At 55.5% G+C, this 19,984-nt stretch overlaps 1 protein-coding gene across 1 annotated transcript in view; it reads left to right on the top strand.

Moving 5' to 3' along the window:
• ARHGEF17 (Rho guanine nucleotide exchange factor 17) overlaps window positions 1-19,984 on the top strand; it is a 32,909-nt gene that overhangs the window by 10,145 nt on the left and 2,780 nt on the right. Inside the window, exons 2-14 of the mRNA XM_052699270.1 lie at window positions 13,355-13,432; window positions 15,067-15,249; window positions 15,867-15,983; window positions 16,426-16,518; window positions 16,592-16,768; window positions 17,126-17,176; window positions 17,856-17,965; window positions 18,100-18,185; window positions 18,374-18,492; window positions 18,716-18,929; window positions 19,043-19,116; window positions 19,241-19,434; window positions 19,506-19,756. Coding sequence (XP_052555230.1) covers window positions 13,355-13,432; window positions 15,067-15,249; window positions 15,867-15,983; window positions 16,426-16,518; window positions 16,592-16,768; window positions 17,126-17,176; window positions 17,856-17,965; window positions 18,100-18,185; window positions 18,374-18,492; window positions 18,716-18,929; window positions 19,043-19,116; window positions 19,241-19,434; window positions 19,506-19,756 — 1,747 coding nt within the window. The remainder of the gene's footprint in view (window positions 1-13,354; window positions 13,433-15,066; window positions 15,250-15,866; window positions 15,984-16,425; window positions 16,519-16,591; window positions 16,769-17,125; window positions 17,177-17,855; window positions 17,966-18,099; window positions 18,186-18,373; window positions 18,493-18,715; window positions 18,930-19,042; window positions 19,117-19,240; window positions 19,435-19,505; window positions 19,757-19,984) is intronic.

Raw genomic sequence — 19,984 nt, forward strand, 5'->3', positions numbered from 1 at the left:
CATCCCTCCATCCATCCATCCATCCATCCATCCATCCATCCATCCATCCCTCCATCCATCCATCCATCCATCCATCCATCTATCCCTCCATCCCTCCATCCATCCATCCATCCATCCATCCATCCATCCATCCATCCATCCCTCCATCCATCCATCCATCCATCCATCCATCCATCCATCCATCCCTCCATCCATCCATCCTTCCATCCTTCCATCCTTCCATCCTTCCATCCATCCATGTCCATCTTTATCCATCCATCCATCCATCCATCCATCCATCCATCCATCCATCCATCCATCCCTCCATCCATCCCTCCATCCATCCATCTATCCTTCCATCCATCCATCCATCCATCCACCCACCCCTCCATCCCTCCATCCACCCATCCTTCCATCCATCCATCCATCTATCCCTCCATCCCTCCATCCATCCATCCATCCATCCATCCATCCATCCATCCATCCATCCATCCATCCATCCCTCCATCCATCCATCCTTCCATCCTTCCATCCACCCATCCTTCCATCCATCCATGTCCATCTTTATCCATCCATCCATCCATCCATCCCTCCATCCATCCATCTATCCTTCCATCCATCCCTCCATCCACCCATCCCTCCATCCCTCCATCCACCCATCCTTCCATCCATCCATCCATCCCTCCATCCATCCATCCATCCATCCATCCATCCATCCCTCCATCCTTCCATCCATCCATGTCCATCTTTATCCATCCATCCATCCATCCATCCATCCATCCATCCATCCATCCATCCATCCATCCATCCATCCATCCATCCCTCCATCCATCCCTCCATCCATCCATCCATCCCTCCATCCCTCCATCCATCTCTCCATCCATCCATCCATCCATCCATCCATCCATCCATCCATCCATCCATCCACCCACCCACCCACCCACCCATCTCCACCCAACCACCTCCAGCACCCGCTCCAAGGCCTGCTGGCCCCACGGATTTGCCTTGCACTGCATACCTGGTCCATCTTCCAGAACATCTGATCCTGAAGGCATCAAGTCCACCCTTGCACAGCCCAAACGCACTGACCTGAGGGCGCTGTGATTTTCACCGTGCTTCTTCCAGGCCAGGATGTGTCCAGAGGGGAGCACTGGCCGCTTCCACCCCCTCTCCCCATGCGGCTCTTTTTAAAGCTCTGATGTTTGGTCCCGGTGGGGCTGTTTCTCCAGGCTCTCTCGGTTTCCATGGCGAGGATGGGTGAGGAATTTCAAAGGGAAAGGCTCCAGTAAATGAACTCTCTCTATAAATAGCGTGTTTGCTTTTCGGTCTTTGGGAACTGCGGGCTGGCCAATAGGAGCGAGAGCGAAAATCAGCATCTGGGTAAAAATATTCCAGCAACTCGAGCTTCTTGCAAACTCCTGTTGGTCTGCGCTGGAGGAGAGGGTCCAGAGCTGCTCATCTTCAGGCTCCAGCCCCAGACTCCCAGTCCCTGCCCACAGCAGCCACTGGGACCAGTTGTTCCGTGGTGGTGGCTCTGACCATGGCTAACCCTGAGTTGTTTCCCCCCCAGCTGCCTTATACTGATAAGCACACTTAAGTATGCCTATAATCCCTACAATTTGAAGGCTGGGGGTGCCAGTGAGTGCACCAGGCTGGTGACACCACTCCATCCTAACGTGTCCCTTATCCCCTGTGTATTGGTTCTTGTCCCTTTTTGAGAACCAGGAGTGTGTGTATGCCACCAGTCATCTCACTAGTGACAACAAGACTACCAATGGACCCCACAAGGGCTTTGCATCTTCCTTTTTGGGGAACCAGAGGTGATTAACCAACCAATCAAGGCCATCAACGGACCTCACAGGAACTTGGCACCGGGACAGGGATGTGCTGGGAGGAGGGACATGTGAGATGCTGCGCGGTGACATCACTCATTGAGTGCCTTCTGGAGGACCCACGGGACCCAAATGGGAGGATGGCAGTGGTACCTACGTGGGGACATCAGCACTGCACGAGCAGGACTGGTTAATATTTCCCTGGCAGGGCGGCAGTGTTGCTATTTGTGACCGCACGTTCCCTGGCCCGCTGGTACTCTCCAAAGAAAACAAGCAGGGAGTTGTTTGCATGGGAAGATTGGCATCTCCCAGCCTGGGATATGGTTTCCTGCTTTTTTTAGCTGGGGTAGCAGGAGACTCGCCGGCCTGCCCTGATTTGGCATACTTCTCCTTTCTTTTTTTACGGGTTTTATCCTGACCCCACGGCAGAAATCCTGTCGCTATCGGTAGCGGAGCGCACCGCAGGAGCTGGTGCTGCACGGGGACATTCAGCATTGCTTTTCCATCTCACTTCTGGTTGTCCAAAGCCCCGCTGCAATGGGATACAGATGGCTCAGAGCTTCGGTCACCAGAGACGGGGGTCACCCCTCTGCCGCCCGCACCCGCCGCAGGTCAGTAGGTGCCAAAATGCCCTTTTCTAGCCTCAGTGTGACAGGGATGCTATGGGGAAGGTGTCGCCTCTCCTTGACGTGATGCGCCGTGGGCGTTTCTGTGACCCCCCCCCAGGTTGCTCCCTGCTGCCCTGTCTGTGGCCATACTGGGTGAGGGGACCTGCTGTAGGGCTGGGATGGCTGTGCCCCACCACTGTGGGGCTTTTCCTGGTGATTTCCAAGGCCATGGTCAGGGCAGGGTGGCCATGCATAAGGCTGGGATAGGGGCATGGCATGATCTCCTTGGGGCTCCAGGGTGCCCATTACCTCCTGGGTGTCCCAGGTGTCTCTTGGTTCATGGGTGTCCATGGAAGTCTTGGGTGTCAGCTCCTTGGTGACCTTGAGCTCCTGGGTGGCTCTTGGGTGTCCATCAGTTCCTGGGTTCTGATAGATTCCTGGGTGCTCTTGGACTCCTGGGTGCCCACTAGCTCCTGCATGCCTAAGGGATTCCTGGTATTCCTTTTCTTCTGGATTCCTCCTGGCTCCTGGGTGCCCATAAGTTTCTGGTGTCTGTTGACTCTGGCTGCCTGTTGGCTCTTGGTGTCCATGAGCTCCTGGGTGGGTCTTCAGTGTCTGTCAGTTAGTTCCTGGGTTCTCATGGACTCTTTGGTGGCTCCTGGGTGTCCATGAGCTCCTGGTGTCCTTTGGCTCCTGGATGGTTCTTGGCTCCTGGGTGTCTCTAAGCTTGTGCGTACCCATGAACTTCTTGGGTGACTCCTGGGTGCCCATCAACTCCTCAGTGTCACCAGCTCCATCCCAACAGCTCCAGGGTGCACCAGATCGCCTCTATTGTCCTCTATTGTCACTGTCACCTGGTGCCCATCACCACCTGGGTGTGTGTCAACTCCTAGGTGTCAACTCTTGGGTAGTCATCAACTCTTGCGTGTCTTTTAGGTCTTGGGTGCCTGTAGTTCCTTGTTCTGGATTTTGGAGTTCCCATGAAGCCTTTGAATCCCTTTGGGTCTTGGGTGCCCATTAGCATCAAGGTGCATGTGGATTCCTGGGGGCCCATGAACCCCTGGGGGCTTCTGGATTCCCGGTGTTCACCATCTCATGGTACCCATCGCCCCCTGGGTGCCACCAGACCCTGCTGGATATCCCACTTTTGCTTGCCCCCTCCTCTCCCATGCCCCATAGGACCAGGCACCCAACCACCTCCTGCCCACGTGTGTCAACACTAAGAGACAGGGACAGGACCTGTGGATGTCCGGTGGGATTACACCAGGGCAAAGATGGGAGATGCTTGCGTGGTCCCAGGACTGGGTGAGCCCTCACTGGACACCGTTTGTGGGTTGGATGCTGGTTGTGGTCTGACCTAAGCATGTGGAAAGCAGTGCTCTCAGGCTCCGGCCTGCGTGACTAAAACTTGAGCAAAAAAAAAAACAAACCAAAACAAAACAACAACTTTCCATATTTGGTGAAAGCTGCTCTGGGGCCCGGCGGCCCACATCCCCAACGGCAAGCTTAACCTATTCTGGGTGCAGTGAGTTTTGTAAGGGCTCGGCGCGAGCAAGGGAAGAGTGCTGGGGGTGTGAATAGGGACAGGCTTTGCGGGAGCACGGCGTGGGGAGGATGCTCAGGTTTGGAGAAGGAACAACGTGCTGGAATGCCCAAATGGTGATGGTGGTACTGCTGGAGGAGGGGGGGAACCCCTCACAGAGCCCTCCTGGTGCAACCTGTGGCCTTGATTTCAATCAAAACCACGTGGGCAGAGCCCTGCTGTCCCGCTGCATGCTTGGCTGATGAGTTTTTGCCTCTCCGGGAAATGAGCCTCCCTCCTGCCCTGTCCCCATCACAGCCGTGTGCCTGGCAGTGCTGCTCACTGAGATGGCATGGGGTGCCCGGCACCCGTCCTCACATCCTGGAAACATTGCTTCATCTGATCTTTTTTTTTTTTTTTTTTTTTTTTTTTTTTAATTGAATTAAAAGCAAAAAACAAACAAACAAAAAAATGCCAAAATCTGGCTTTTTTTCTCACACTTTAAAAGCAGAATTGCAGCCAGGCCGTGTTCCTCCTGGGATGAATCACCGCAGCCGAGCAGTCAAAGAAGGGAAAGATGAGATGAGCCACCCCTCCCCTCCTCCTCCATCCCTCCTCCATCCCTCCTCCATCCCTCCTCCTTCTCCTGGACACTGGCTTTCTCCATGGGAGCATCCCAGCACCAAAGCGGCGCTCCTCGGAGCCTGGGAAAAAGCACAGCTGAGGCAAAAGCAAACATCTCCATCCCGAGGGCTGAGAATAAACACCGGGGTATTATTAGTAACCGGAGCAGAGCTGAAGCAGGACTGCTGATTTATGCTCGTTTTTCCTTTAAAGAAATTACGCTCTGGAGAGGGGTTGGGATGGACCTCACCCGTGGGAGAACAGCAAGCGGCCAGCCAGATGGATGGATGGATGGATGGATGGATGGATGGATGGATGGATGGCCACCAGCATCCTTCCTTGGCACAGCCCCTCTTCTGCTGTTTTTTGGCAGGAAAACACACCATGCATGAGTGGTGGAGATCAGTACCCAGGAATGGAAGCGATCTGTACCAGGCACAGTGGAGATTGGTACCCAGGGATGGATGTATCAGGGCCAGGGATGGTGGACATTGATGTCCGGGGATGGAAGTGGCCAGTACAGGAAGGTAGTGGTGAATGGCACCCAGGGGTGGAGGTGGCCAGTGCCACGGATGCTGGAGATTGACAGGAATGGAGGTGACCAATACCAGGAATGGTGGAGATCAGCACCCAGGGACGGATGTATCAGGACCAGGGATGGTAGAGATTGGTATTCAGGAGTGGAGATGCCCAGTGCCATGGATAGTGGAGATTCCCAGGAATGGAGATGGCCGATACCAAGAATGGTGGAGGTTGGCACCAAAGGATGGATGTATCAGGACCAGGAATGGTAGCAATTGGTACCTGGGAAAGGAGGTGGCCGGTACTATGGATTGTGGGCGATTGGTGCCCAAGGATGAAAACGGCCAGTTTCAGGGATGTTGGAGATGGACGCTGCAAAAAGATGGCTGTTCCCAGCTCCATCCTCAGGCCAGAGGCAGCCACGCTGGGACGGCTTGCAGGCAGACAGACTTCAGGGCACTGGGGACGAGTAACGTGGGAGGGGAGCCAAGAGCCGCACGCCGCCGCTGCCGGTGGGAAATTCATCCCGAGGCAAAGGGCCAGCGGAGGGCTGGGCTGGGTGGATGGGCTTGCCTTGAAAGCTATACGAACTCCAATCAAACCTTCTGGTTAAAAGAGGAGGGAACGTGATTTTTCCGAGTGATTTTTTCCTGCCAGAAACCGAGCAATTGAGGAAATACGGAATTGGACGCAATAGCATCATCCGAGCTATTTAGGTTTTCACGTCAGCCACATCACTGCCAACCGCCAGCCCTATAAACGGCTCATTTCATTAACCTCAAACTTTCCTCCAGAAACCCCTCCTCTGGCCCTCGAGTCATCCTGAGAAAGCGCAGGGAGAAAGGAGCGCTCGGCTGGGAAAGCGGCGAGGGGTCAGAGTGCGGCTTGGGATAGGGATGACTGTGTCACGTTCCCAGTGGTGGTTGAAGTTCCCCAAAGGTAACAAATGCTCTGTTATCTGGTGTGTAGATTTGTAGATTTGGGGTCATTTTGCCCCAAAATGGGGGCTCCTTGTGTGAAGAGGATGTGGCATCTTGCAGTGCGCGAGCAAGCTTACTGCGCCGGGGAGATGCCACCAGAAACCAATTATTTAGCTGGAAATGGCTCTGCCTTCTTTCTGTGCCCTTTTCTCCATGTTTTGGGACAAATAAAGCATTAAAGCTGTTAATCTAGACCTGCACATTGGGCATCCCACGCACTACTTCCTCCCCAGGGTAGGAGACTGTCCCCAGAGGCAGTGGTTCTTATTGTATCCCAGCTCCCTCTAGTGGGATCTGCCCCGGGGAGAACGGAATTCCCAGTTCCTATCCCAGTTCCCATCCCAGTTCCCACCAGTTCCTTGCAAAGTGGGACTCTGGAGGAGGAGAGACACTAAGATGGGTTCAGCTTGGCTCTGGTTTCGCTTTTCCTTCAAGAATTCCCACATTATTTGCGGAACGTCAGGAGCTGGTGGCTGGGGACAAGCTGTAAACGAGGAAAGCAAGTTGTGTGTGCGTGCCTGGTTTTATTCTTTCAATTTTGGCACATGTTGAGGGGGTGGGAAGAAAGCCGCAACTCTCCATGCAGGGCTTGCTCCTCCTGCAGGACGAGCTTCAGAGCAGCAAACCCTGCCCCAAAAATGATCCAAAATGCTCCTGTTTCACCTGAAGCAGGGCTAAAGCAGGTAAAGAGTGGGGTGCAAAGGCAGTGATCATTGCACTGCTGACACTCACCCTCATGTCCCAGTTCCTGCTGGCAGCGGGGCTGTGACATGCATTGATATGTGCACAGTCTCAGCCTTAGGGGGAGACTGAAGTCAGATTGACACAATGGGGACCATTTCCAGTCCCTATACAACCCTATGCAGCTCCCTCTCTCCTAAAAGCTAAATAGATTTTGGAGGACTTTCTTGCATATTTTGCAATGTAAAGACCCCAACGATGCCCAAGCTCACAGCATCCATTGCTTCACCATGGTGCCCAGCTCTACATTTATATCAGTTTTTGGAAATTGGTGCTCTGGGGATGAATTAAAGCTTGGAGATCAATGGGGACGTGGTTGTTGCTGGCCAAGGTTGTGCTGCTTTGAAGGGATTTCTTCTGTGCCAGAAGGCACTGTGTCTGCTGGGTGTGGGGTGATGCTCGCAGAGCCCCGCTGCTCTGAGCTGTGGACCCATTTGAGCCCCATTGCATGGCAGTGGAGCAGAGCAGCTAAGAGAGCTTCTGGGCTCTGGGATTCTGCTCCTGCGGTGCCAGGGTTGGGATTGCCATTGCAGGAGAGGAAAAGGAAAAGCCAAGGGGGGAAGCCAGCAGTTTTCCCCGGTGTGATTTGGGGTTGAGGGGACGGGGAACCCGTGGATCGATGGCATTGGGTGCCGAAATTACAAATAAAGCTCATCCGAGAGGAAGTCTCAAGGTGTTTACAAAGAGCCTCTCTAAAAATAGCTGGCTCATATTTTAGCCCTCCCTAAAAATAGGCTGTGCTGCTCGAGTGGCCCAAACACTCCCAGGAATTTCCTGTGGGCTGCGGGCCGCGCGCAGGGGGGTCCAGGCTGGGCAGTGGCACGTCAGCTTTTCCTCCCCTTCCAACAGTGAGAAAAGCTTTGGGTGCTGTAGGGTTCAGCCCTGCTGCCTCACTCGGCCTTTTTCTCCATCCCTCCTCCCTCTTTTTCAAGCTCTCAGGGCGCTGCCGTGGGAGCTCAACCCTAACAGTAGACGCTGGAGAATCCACTTGCGGCGCCGCCGTGGGAAGGGGTTGAATAAAGGAATGGGGGTGGATGGGAATGGGGACTGCTGTAGGGATATGGGAACGCCCTTCTGCACAGGGAGAGGGATGAAGCTCCTCCCTGGGCATGGTGGGGGCTGGTGGGTCTGGAAAGGAAACCTAAAGGGGTCTAACATTGAAGCCTCAGTTGGTGAGAGGTTGCAGCCCACCTGGGTCCAGAGTTGCAGCCGAAGTGAGCCCAGGATTGCAACCCTGATGGGTCCAACACTGCAGCCCAGATGAGTCCAGGACTGCAGCAGAGATTGCACTTGCAATGGATCCAGGATTGCAACCCCAGTGGATCCCAGAATGCAACCCACGCAACTTTGGTTGGTCCAGGATTGCAACCCAGATGGAGGTGGGATTGCAATCTCATTGAGTCCAGCATTGCAACTGCAGTGGGTCTGGGTTTGCAATCCCAATGGGTTCAGGCCCAATGGGTCTGGGATTGGAGTCCCAATAGGTTCAGCATTGCAGCCCCAATGGGTCTGAGATTCCAATCCCAATGGGTTCAGCATTGCAGCCCCACTGGGTCTGGGATTGGACTCCCAGTGGGTTCAGCATTGCAGCCCCAATGGGCCTGAGATTCCAATCCCAGTGGATTCAGCATTGCAGCCCCACTGGGTCTGGAATTGCAATCCAATGGGTCCAAGATTGCAGCCCAAATGGGTCCAACTTTGCAACCCAGATGAGCTCAGGATTGCACCCCACTGTGTCTGGAATTGCAGCTAAAATGGATCTGAGATTGCAGCCCCAATAGATCCAGAATTGCAACCTAGATGGGTCCAATATTATAAGCCAAATGGGTCCAATATTACAAGGCAAATGGGTCCAATATTACAAGCCAAATGAGTCCAAGATGACAAATCCAGTGTGTCTGGGATTACAGTCCAAATAGGTCTGGGATTGGAACAGAAATTGATCCAAGTTTGCAACACGAAGGAGCCCAGGGTTGCAAGCCCAGTGGGCCTAGGATTGCAATTAAAATGGATCCAAGATTGCATCTCATTTGGGTCCAAAAATATCAACCCAGTTGATTCCAGGATTGCAGCCATCAGGCCAGGACTGAGTCCTCAGTAGGTGTAGGTTTGCAGCCAAAATGGGTCCAAAATTGTATCCCATTTAGGTGCAGGATTATAGTCTAAAAGAGTTCAGGAATGCAACAGAAATGTGTTCAGGATTGCAAACCCAATGAGTCTGAGACTGTAATTCAAATGAGACCAGGTGGGTCTGGGATTGCAATGAAAAGAGGCCAAGATTGCAACCCAGTTGGGTTGGACTGCAGTCCAAAGAGGTCCAGGATTGCAAACGCTGTGTAGCTGTGATTGCAAATGAAATGAGATTGGAACCCAAATGGATCCAGGATTTCAACTGGAATAGATCTGGGATTGCAGCCCAGAGGGGTCCAAAATTATAATCTCAGTGTGTCTGCGACTCCAACAGAAACGGGTCCAGGATTGCGATCCAGATGATTTCAATTCAAATTGGCCCTGACTGCAACCAAGCCGAGCCCTCGCTGAGCAGGATGCTGCAGAACCATTAAGGAGGGCTTTGCAGAGAGCCTCATTACCCCTAATGCAATTAGCCCTATGCAGCCTACGCCAGGTCCCTCCTCCCCAATCACAGCGATGGGGAGGGTTTAAAGCTGTTGGCACGTCTGCCTTCAGCCCGCATTACATGCACTGAGCTGCCCGTCCTCTGCGTTGCACCCCAGGGAGGGCTGCTCGTCCTCCTCGGCTCTGAGAGGAAATTGCCTGTCTGCAACAGTAGGGTGCAGCCCTGCTGCATGCCGTTGCTGGGGAAACGGGCAAGCGGCTAATTAGATTTTCATTAACGAAGCAGGAGGGAAGCGCTGCAAGAAGATGCTGGGACAGTGAGGAGAGATGCGGGTGCTAAAGGGTGGGATTTTTTTGGGGGGGTGGGGGGGGGGTTCCTGCTCTGTGCCTCAGTTTCCCCAGCTCCTACAAGACGGGGAAGGTTTGCTCCGTGCCTCAGTTTCCCTCTTTTAAAAACCAGACCCTGGAAATCACGGATGCTCTTTGAGAGAAGGATGCGCCGAACCCTAACGCAGGGAATACATTTGGAGGCACGGTGACCCCCCCAGCGCTGAGCAAAGTGGGAAAACGCATCAGCCGGCTCCAAACCACCCCTTTCACCCCCACAAAACAGCCCCCTCTGCCAGGAGCTGATGGCCGCAGCCCCCCTCCCTGCAGCATCACCCAGCCCTGCGCCGTGCGTGCGTGGGCACGGCCGCACCGCCGCGCTCAGCCCCGCTCCCATCTCTCTCCACCCCGGTGCCCGTGGGCGCCTCCCGGGGCCGGGGCCACGCGCATCCCCGGACGCACGCACGCAGACGCACGCAGCTTACGGCCGCTCTGCAGGAGGGCTCCGTCGGTGTTATCATTTTATACGGCTGGCTCTTAATAGCTCCCTCTCTTCTATTTCCCTCCGCGCCGCTGCGGCGGTTTTTTTCTTTACCAAACCGGGGGGGGTGGGGGGGGGTCCGAGGGGGAGAGGTTGAGCTTTTTCTCCTTCCCGTTGGGCCGCGTGGGACGGACCGAGCCCGGGACCCGCATGCTGCAGATGGTGAGGACGTTGGCGCAGTTCACCATCGCGCTGGAGGACATGAGAGACATCGGGGACGGCATCGATGCTGCCTTCACCGCCGCCTCCGGGCTCGGGGGGGCCGCCGAGGAGCTGCCGGAGAAGGGTCGCGGTGCCCCCGAGGTGACGCGGAGGAAGGGGGACCCCCTCCCCGCCGTGGGAGCAGGGATTGGGTGGGGGGACACTGCTGGGGGTGGGCGAGGGGGGGACGGTTGCGTCACGGTGGGACACGTGTGCCGAGCGGGGTCTGGAGCGCCGTCGCCGTGGCAACCGAGCATCCATCTTCATCCCGTGCTGCATCTGCTTCCATGGCTGCAGCCTCAGCCTCTGTCCTCATCCTCATCCGCGCCTTCATCCTCATCATAGTCATCTTGTGCCTTCATCCTCATCGGTGCCTTCATCCTCATCCCGCACCTCCATCCTCATCCTCATCCCACACCTCCATCCTCATCCTCATCATCATTTTGTGCCTTTTATCCTCATCCCACACCTCCATCCTCATCCTCGTCTTGTGCCTTCATCCTCATCCCAAACCTCCATCCTCATCCCAAATCTCTGTCCTCATCCTCATTCCACACCTCCATCCTCATCCTCATCCAAACCTCCATCCTCATCCTCGTCTTGTGCCTTCATCCTCATCCCAAACCTCCATCCTTATCCTCATCCCAAACCTCCATCCTCATCCTCATCCCACACCTCCATCCTCATCCTCATCATTGTCCTCTTCTACCTCCATCCTCCTCTGCGCCTCCGTCCTCAGCTGTGCCTCCATCCTCATCTTCATTTTGTGCCTCTGCCCTCATCTGTGCCTTCATCTTCATCCTCGTCTTCATCCTCATCTGTACCTCCATCCACTCTGTGCCTCCATCCTCATCCTGGTCCTTCATCCTCGTCCTCATCTGTGCCACCACCCTCATCTGTGCCTCCATCTTCATCCGTGCCTTCGTCCTCATCCCACACCTTCATCCTCATCTGTGCCTCCATCCTCATCCTCATCAGCACCTCCATCCACTCTGTGCTTCCATCCTCATCCTGTGCCTCGATCCTCATCCCACACCTCTGTCCTCATCCTGTGCTCATGTCTGGATCTCATGTCTCCATCTTCATCTGTGCTGCCATCCTCATCCCCCCTCATCTGTGCCTCCATCTTCATCCTGTACCTCCATCTTCATCTCATACATCCATCCTCATCCCACACCTCCATCCTCATCCGCTTTGTGCTGATCATCTGGGGGCTGTGGGAGTGCTGGGGTCTGAATCTGCACACAGCCCCCCCCACCCCAGCCACAGATGCTTGTTTGCACTGCGGAGGTGTGCAGATGGGGCTGGTGGTTGCAGTGCTGGGGGAATGCCCCCCACATCCACTGATCGGTGGGGTGCTGAGCATCTCAGTACCATTCTGATGCAGGGTGAGGGTGGGCTGTGTCAGGTTTGGGGATCTTAGGGGAAGCAAGATGGGAGCAGTCCACAAAGGGTCAGGAGGAACAAGGAGCTGAGTGCGTGCTGGGGAAACTGAGGCACGGCGCAGGAGCAGTGTGGTTCCACGTAGGGTCGGTCCTGACACTGAAAGTTGTGGTCCAGGATGTGCAAGGAGGAAAGTTGCTTTGGTGGAGAGAAAGCAGCCTCAGCGTGGAGAGCAATTAGGAAACTGAGGCACTGCTCCGTCCGTGGGCAGGGATGGGTGGATGGGAAGGTGCATTATTTGGGGTGAGTGTTCCAGCATTTTGGTGTGGCTGAGCCCATAAACGATGTGGGGGTGCAAGAGAAATGGGGGTGTGCGGCCAGACAGGGGTTCTGTAGCTCCAGGGACATCTGGTCGGGACATCTCTGCAGGGGGGGCCTGTGGGGAAGGTCCCTGCATTCATGGCTTTGGGGTGCCTGCAGTCCCAGGGCTCTTTGGGTCTCACTGTGCCCAGAGCCATTGGAGTATCTCCATTCCCCAAGTATCTGGAGCACCTCAGCACACAAAACTTTTGGGGTGTCTCTGCATCCAGGGTACTCAGAGCATCTTGGCACCCAGAAATGTTGGGGTGTCTCATACCCATGGTCCTTGGATCGCTTCTACTCCCAAAATTTGGGGGGCGTAGGGTCTTTGGAGGACTTCTGCACTCAAATCTTTTGGGGTGTTTCTGCACCAATGGTCCTTGGAGCACCTTGGAACCCAAAATTTTTGGGGTGTCTCTGCATCCGGGATCATCAGAGCACTTTGGCACCCAGAATTGTCGGGGTGTCTCATACCTGTGGTCCTTGGACCACCCCTGCACCGAAAGCTTCTGGGGTATAGGGCCTTTGGAGCACCTCTGCACCCCAATCTTTTGGGGGTGTCTCTGCACTGAGGGTCCTCGGAGCATCCCAGCTACCCAGTACCTTTGGGGCATCTTTGAATCCGGAGCCTCTAGAACACTTGAGCACTCAAAACTTTCAGGGTGCCACTCACCTTGTATCCCTTGTCTCACTGTGCCCTAAGGCTGAGCTTCAGCCTAGGCTCCGCTTGGGGGCATGCCCCATTACAGGGGGGGCTCTGAGCCCCAGATCTGCCCAAACCCCAAACCCCCACAACCCCCCCACAACCCTCTGAGCCCCTTCCTTGGCGCACACAGCATCAGAGCTGGATGGGACCAGCGCGGGTGCCCGGGTGCCGTCAGGAATTCACAGCACGGGGCCGCGCCAAGAGGGGAGAAGGAGCCCGCCAGCACCGACCCATGTAGGGCTGTGAGAGCTCCTGACGCGGGCGTGGAGGAAACCAGGCGTCGGTGTCATGTACTTCCTAATCCTCCTGGATTCCTCCATCGGGGCGGAGAGGGAGCTGGAAGCACGCCGGGCTCCTCTGGCGCACAGCCCCCGTGCCGGCACCGGAGGGGACGTCTGGGTGTCCCTGTTGTCACATCGATTTCATTTGGGTTTTCTCTCCACCCGTGCAGGACATGAGGAAGCACGTCATCATGACGCTGCTGGACACGGAGCAGTCTTACGTGGAGTCCCTGCGCACCTTGATGCAGGTAAGGGGGGTATGGATGGGGTGTGGGGGGGCACGCGGTGGTGCGGGGGGACACGGGGAGCTGTCACAGCGCGGCTGTCCCTTCTTTGTGGCCATCCCTTCCTTGTGCCCTTCCCTTCCTTGTGGCCGTGCCTGGGATGTGGAGTCAGACCCCAGTGTTGTATCAGCACAGGAACGGGGAGGAGATAGGTGGCAGCGTTGGGGGCAGCAACAAATCAACCCCGTAGCTGGTCCTGATCAGCTGTCACCTAGAAGGGAGCGCATCCCAAACCTCTTCCTTGCATCTCCTGAGCCCCTGCTGGTGCACATCCTGTGCTGGGGGACTCTGACACCCCCAACACCCCCCCATGGGCTAGGGGATTTTGAGGTCCCATTTTTTCCCCAGCCTAATCCCTTCCTCCCAGAGCAGCCTCGCTCACATCTCAGATGGCTGTGAAGGTGTTTCAGAAAGACGATGGCAATGGGCCCCTTGAAGGCTAAGCCACTCTGGCATAGCTATGGGATGTCAGACCCTGTTGCTGCAGGTGGAAATGCCCGAAGGTCTGATCTGCTTGCCACAAAGCAGTGCCTGTCTGACATCTGCTGGGATGAGCATTTGGGCGCTGTCATCTGACACCTATTTTGACTTTCCTGACCAGCCCCCAGCGAGGCTAATCCCACAGCAGATCCAGGTGTGCTCTGCTGAAGGAGGAAAGGACCTTTTGAGGCAGCTCGTAGTGCAGATGTTGCCTTGGAGGGGTAAAAGGAGACTGGCCCTAGGCCTGATTTTGGGAGAAGCTCTGCATGGTTCTGATGGTGTCCCTGCTGGTCATGGTGTTGATGGCTGAGCTGTCATCCTTGAGACACATCCAGGGGAGCTGGATGGAAAGGGCACCAGGAAAAGGTGCACTGGTGGCTGTGGGATTGTGGCTCCCAGTCATGGGGACCAGCTGGAGCAGCAGCTTCCAGCAAGCCCAGGTGGTGCAGCAGCCGAGGGGCAGCTCTGCTGTTTGCTGAGCTGGGAACCATCTCCACGCTCTTCTCCCCCATCATAAACATGGGGAACCCCATCCTTAGTGGGAGGTACCTCCATCACCAGCTCAGGTAGAGACATGCAAAGCAGCTTGAAGTGGGTCCTGTCCTACCTTTCTCCGCTCCATGGTCCTCCCAAAATGCACCAGAACCCCATACCAGGAGATAAGGAGGATGCAAGGCTTGAGAAGGCTTGAGATGACCTTCCTCCTGTCCCCAAGAATCCTAAAGTCCACCCAGAACTGATAGTTCGGGATCCCACAGTTGTGCTGCCACGATTTCCCAGTTGGGTGGCTCAGAAGGGACTAAGATTCATGACAGCAAACCTACTCTGCTCCCCAAACTGCTATGGGATGCACTGGGTAGAATTGGTCCCTGTGGGATTGGGGTGCCAAAAATGGCACAGCTAGACCCTCTGATCTGTCCCTGAGTGCCCAAAGCCGTGTAGGGTCGACGCCTCCTCCAGCATTCCGTACCTTTGGCTGGGTTCACTGGGGGAAACCCCCCGCTGGGATGAAATGGGTTGAAAAAAGTCATTTTGGAGACGTGGGGAAAAAAAAAAAAAAAAAAAAAAAAAAAAAAGGAGATAATCTCTTGGTGCCCCAACACAACGCCTCCCTATAGGGCTACATGAAGCCGCTGAAACAACCCGAAAACTCACTGCTGTGCGACCCGTCCTTGGTGGATGAGATCTTCGACCAAATCCCCGAGCTGCTGGAGCACCACGAGCAGTTCCTGGAGCAGATCCACGACTGTGTGCAGAACTGGCACGAGAAGCAGAAAGTGGGCGACCTCCTGGTGCAGTCGGTAGGACCCGACCCTCTTCCCCATTTTGGGTTCAGCCCTAAAGCCTCGCTTTATCGTGCTTGTTTTTTCGGACACGGCCCCGAGCAGGGAGCAGGAAGCAGGGGGATGATGAAAGGATGGGCGAACCACGTCGGAGATGGAGAGAGACGATCTCCAGGCCCTTGGTCTGCTTAGCTTAACGGCGGGGTGGTGCGGCGGCCGGCTGGCTCTGCAGCTTGGAGTTTCTGCATCGGGAGCAGAAATGTCAGGGCTGAAAAATCGAGGCGGGGAGCTGAGCTTGGGCAGATCCAGATGGACACCGTTTTAACCCTTGGGGCAGCTTCTCCAACCTCCAGCCGTGCCCCGACCCCGTGCTGATCCCATTTTTCCTATTTCATAGAATCACAGAATGACAGAACGGCCTGGGTTGCAAAGGAGCTCAATGCTCATCCAGCTCCAAGCCCTGCTGTGTGCAGGTCGCCAAGCAGCAGCCCAGGCTGCCCAGAGCCACATCCAGCCTGGCCTTGAATGCCTGCAGGGATGGGGCATCCACAGCCTCCTTGGGCAACCTGTGCCAGTGCCTCACCACCCTCTGCCTCAAAAAATTCCTCCTAAAAACTTCCTCCTGTTTCCCCCAGTTCTCCAAGGATGTGTTGGTGAACATCTATTCTGCCTACATCGATAACTTCCTCAATGCCAAGGATGCTGTCAGGATCGCTAAGGAGGCACGGCCGGCGTTCATGAAGTTCCTGGAGGTGGGTCCTGGGTGCCACCATGGGCTGGTCACCGTCTTACTGGGAGCCACTGGTGGAGCAGAGGGAGTTAGTGGGAGTGAGTTGGTTATCTACAGTCAAAGTGGGATTTTTCCATCTTTTTTTTATTTATTGGGGAAAGCCCTATGTATGGTCATAGAATCTCAGCATCACAGAATGGCCTGGGGTTGGATGGGACCTCAAGGATCATGAAGCCCCCCAATTACCCCAGCTGCAGGCAGGGCCACCAACCCCTACATTTCATAGCAGCCCAGACTGCCCAGGGCCCCATCCAACCTGGCCTTGAACACCTCCAGGGATGAACGGGGCATCACGTCCTAGCTGTTGTCAAAAGTTGGATCCCAAAGCAGTGTCACTCCGTGTCCTGGGATGGTGCCATGGCGTGTCCCCATTACCTAACTTGTCCCCCACCAATGTTCTGCAGCAAAGCATGCGAGAGAACAAGGAGAAGCAAGCTCTGTCTGACCTGATGATCAAACCTGTCCAGAGGATCCCGCGGTACGAGCTGCTGGTGAAGGTAGGAGGAGTGGCACTGGGATGAGGTCCCTGCCATCCTGGGAAGGAGTGACACCGTGGTGTCCCCTTGGCAGGACCTGCTGAAACACACCCCTGAGGACCACCCCGACCACCCCTTCCTCATCGACGCCCAACGCAACATCAAGCAGGTGGCCGAGAGGATCAACAAGGGGATGAAGAGTGCTGAGGAGGTGGAGAGGAACGCACGCATCGTGCAGGAGATCGAGTCCCACATTGAAGGGATGGAGGATGTACGGATGGGGGTCTTGGCATGGGGTCCTGGGTGGGGGTGGGTGACATGGACACTGGCTGCAGGGCACAGGGACAAGAGGGGACATTTAGCCTGGCTGAACCACCCAAGGGAGCAGCACCCATATCCAAGCTGCACCCAGCACCAAACACATGGAGTAGGTCTTTGACTCAAAATTCAGCCATTTTTGGGGGTTGACCTATGTTGGGCCACCTGTTTCCTCATTCAGGTCCTGCCTTCCCCATTCTTGCCTCCGTGGATTGCTGGGAGGTTCAGGAAGGGGACAGGGTGACAAGTCAGAGCTGGTGGGGTCCAGGAGTAGGAACAAAGCCACTCATAAACTTCCTTGTCCCCACAGCTCCAGGCCCCACTCCGCAGGTTCCTTCGACAGGAGATGGTGGTGGAAGTGGTAAGAGATGGCCCTCTGTCCCTTGTTCCCATGTCACATTCACTTTGGCAGCATTGTGACACCATGCACCAAGCAGGGCAGTTGGTGGTTGGGATGGTGGGTCATGTCCAACAGGGATCACGGATGGACGGATGGACAGACAGAAACATGGATGGATGAATGATGGATGGATAATGGACGACAGATGATGGATACATGCATGGATGAATGTATGGAGGTGTTCATGGGGTAGAAGCATTATCCACACAGGTGGATAATGGATGGATGACCTGATGGATGAATGCATGGATGGAAGCATGCTCGGATGGATGGACACGTACATGAATGGACACATGTGTAGACAATGGAGGAATGAACAGATAATGGGTGATTAATTATGGTCACATGCATGGATGTATGCATGGAGGTGTGCACGGATTGAAGCATGAGTGGGTAGATGGATGGACGGACGGACGGACAGACAGACGGATGGGGACAATATAAAAGCCCCCAAGTGCGTGAGGAAAGATAAGAAGGGCAGTAGCCCAGGGTGAGGGTTGGACAGAGAGACTGAAGATGGGAATCACAGAGGTCCTGGCATTCTTGTAGGCTCCCCTAGGACCACTGTAGGGGTGGGACATGGAGAAGCTGAGGCAGGTGGGTGCATTTGCACTCCTTTGTGTCTCTTGCCTCTCTGCAGAAGGCAGTGGGTGGGAAGAAAGACCGTTCTCTCTTCCTCTTCACGGACCTGCTGGTGTGCACCACACTAAAGCGCAAGTCGGGCTCCCTTCGACGCAGCTCCATGAGCCTGTGAGTGCCACCAAGCATGGGGGACAACCAGCTCCTTTTCCCATTGCATCTCTCTGGGGTTATCCCACCTCCTTGGGGCATCCCCATGGGCTGGGATGGCTTTAGCGTGGCTCAACCAATCCCTTGTCCTGCAGGTACACAGCAGCCAGTGTGATCGACACGGCCAGCAAGTACAAGCTGCTCTGGAAGCTGCCACTGGAGGACGTGGACATCATCAAAGGTCTGCCACTGCCTGATGCCAATTCCATGTCCTGAAAGCCATTACTCAACCCCTAGCAAACAGCGATGGGCTCAAAGCATCCCATTGCTGGGGCTGACACCGCCCTGGCTAAAAGCATTAGGGGAGAAGCCTCCCCTGGGCAGCTGTGGGGAGGAAGGGGTTAATGTCACACGCATGTCCCCATGCAGGTGCCTCACAAGCCACCAACCGTGAGAGCATCCAGAAGAGCATCTGCCGCCTGGATGAAGATCTCAGCACGTTGGGCCAAGTCAGCAAGCTGTCAGAGACCCTCAGCTTCCCCCACCAGGTATGGGGACGGTGGCCCCCTGTGGGTGACCTCCACCATGAGACCAGCTGGGATGTACTCACTGAAACACAGAGCCTGCGGGAGGGTTGGTGGCCCTCAAAGGACCCGGATGCCACCAGCCCTGAAGCCACAGGAGGGTTGGGACGTTACTCCAAGGGATGTAAAGCGGGATGGACGTGGGGCTTGTGTACCCCATGGACCCTGATGCTGTCACCCTCCCCAGAGCCTGGATGATGTCATCAAGGACCTGATGGCTGCCATCCACCGGGAACTGGCAGAGAAGCAGTCCTTGTCCTTCAGCATGGCCTTCCCCCCCAACAAAGTGGAGCTCAGCGCCGCCAAGGCCGATGGCACCGAGTCCTTCATCTTCGAGTTCCCCAACCCCGACGCGCGGCTCGGCTTCGAGCAAGCCCTCGAGGATGCCAAGAAGAAGCTGGGTAATGCTGGGACGTGGGGTGGGAGACAGAAATGGGCTCAGCATCTCACACCCCATTTCGCCCAAACTGCCTCCTTTTCGTCCCAGTTTTCAGCTCTTCTCTTATTTCCCCAGCTTCCAGCAAAAACTGCCTGGACCCCGAATTCCTCAAAGCCATTCCCATCATGAAGACACGAAGCGGGATGCAGGTGGGTCCATCTGCTGCTCCCACATTCTCGGGAGGGTGCATTTGGGTATTCCTGTCCACCAGCGGGATGCCACCGTGCCGGCACCTTCCCAAGTGACCTCTCCTTGTTTTTTGCCCCTTTCCAGTTTTCTTGTGCTTCTCCCAGCCACAGCAGCCCAGAGAATGCCCACGAGGTGTGGGTGTGCAACAGCGACGGCTACGTGGGGCAGGTCTGCCTGCTCAGCATCCGCAAGGAGCCCATCGTCGAGGCGTGCATCGCTGTCTGCTCAGCCAGGATCCTCTGCATCGCCTCCGTGCCCGGCCTCAAGCGACCCTATAGGTAAGGAGACCCTCACCCCATGGATGGTGCCAGCTGTTGCATTGCTGGAGCTGTGGCTGTCCCCATGGCAGGGAGCGCACGGAGCCGATGGTGAGCCCGTCCTCGGAGCCGGCACCGACACAATCAGAGGATTCAGGGCCACAGCAATGCCTGCACATCTCCATCTCGGGCTCATCACTGGAGCTCTCTGAGCCCGTGGACAGCACGCACCGGGAGCTGGTGCCCTTTGACAGTGATGACACAGATGATGAGTCCTCGCCCAGCCCCTCGGGCACGCTGCAGAGCCAGGCCAGCCACTCCACCATTTCCTCCAGCTTCGGCAGTGAGTCATCCATTTTTTTGTCCCAAATCAGCGGGCAGCTCCGTCATCGATGTGATTGTTCCCCACTCTGCCTTGGGTTCAATTGCAAATTGATAGAAAAGGAGCTTCCGTTTGTCTGTTGAAGAAACACAGGGAAAAGACTCAGAGAGATCCTAATTTGGATCTCGTGATGACAGGATTGGAGTGGAAGCTTGCCTTCTGTTGTAGAACCACACGATCATAGAATGG

Source organism: Tympanuchus pallidicinctus, unplaced genomic scaffold, assembly GCF_026119805.1.
Source record: "Tympanuchus pallidicinctus isolate F22 unplaced genomic scaffold, pur_lepc_1.0 scaffold36, whole genome shotgun sequence".
Classification (NCBI taxonomy): Eukaryota; Metazoa; Chordata; class Aves; order Galliformes; family Phasianidae; genus Tympanuchus; species Tympanuchus pallidicinctus.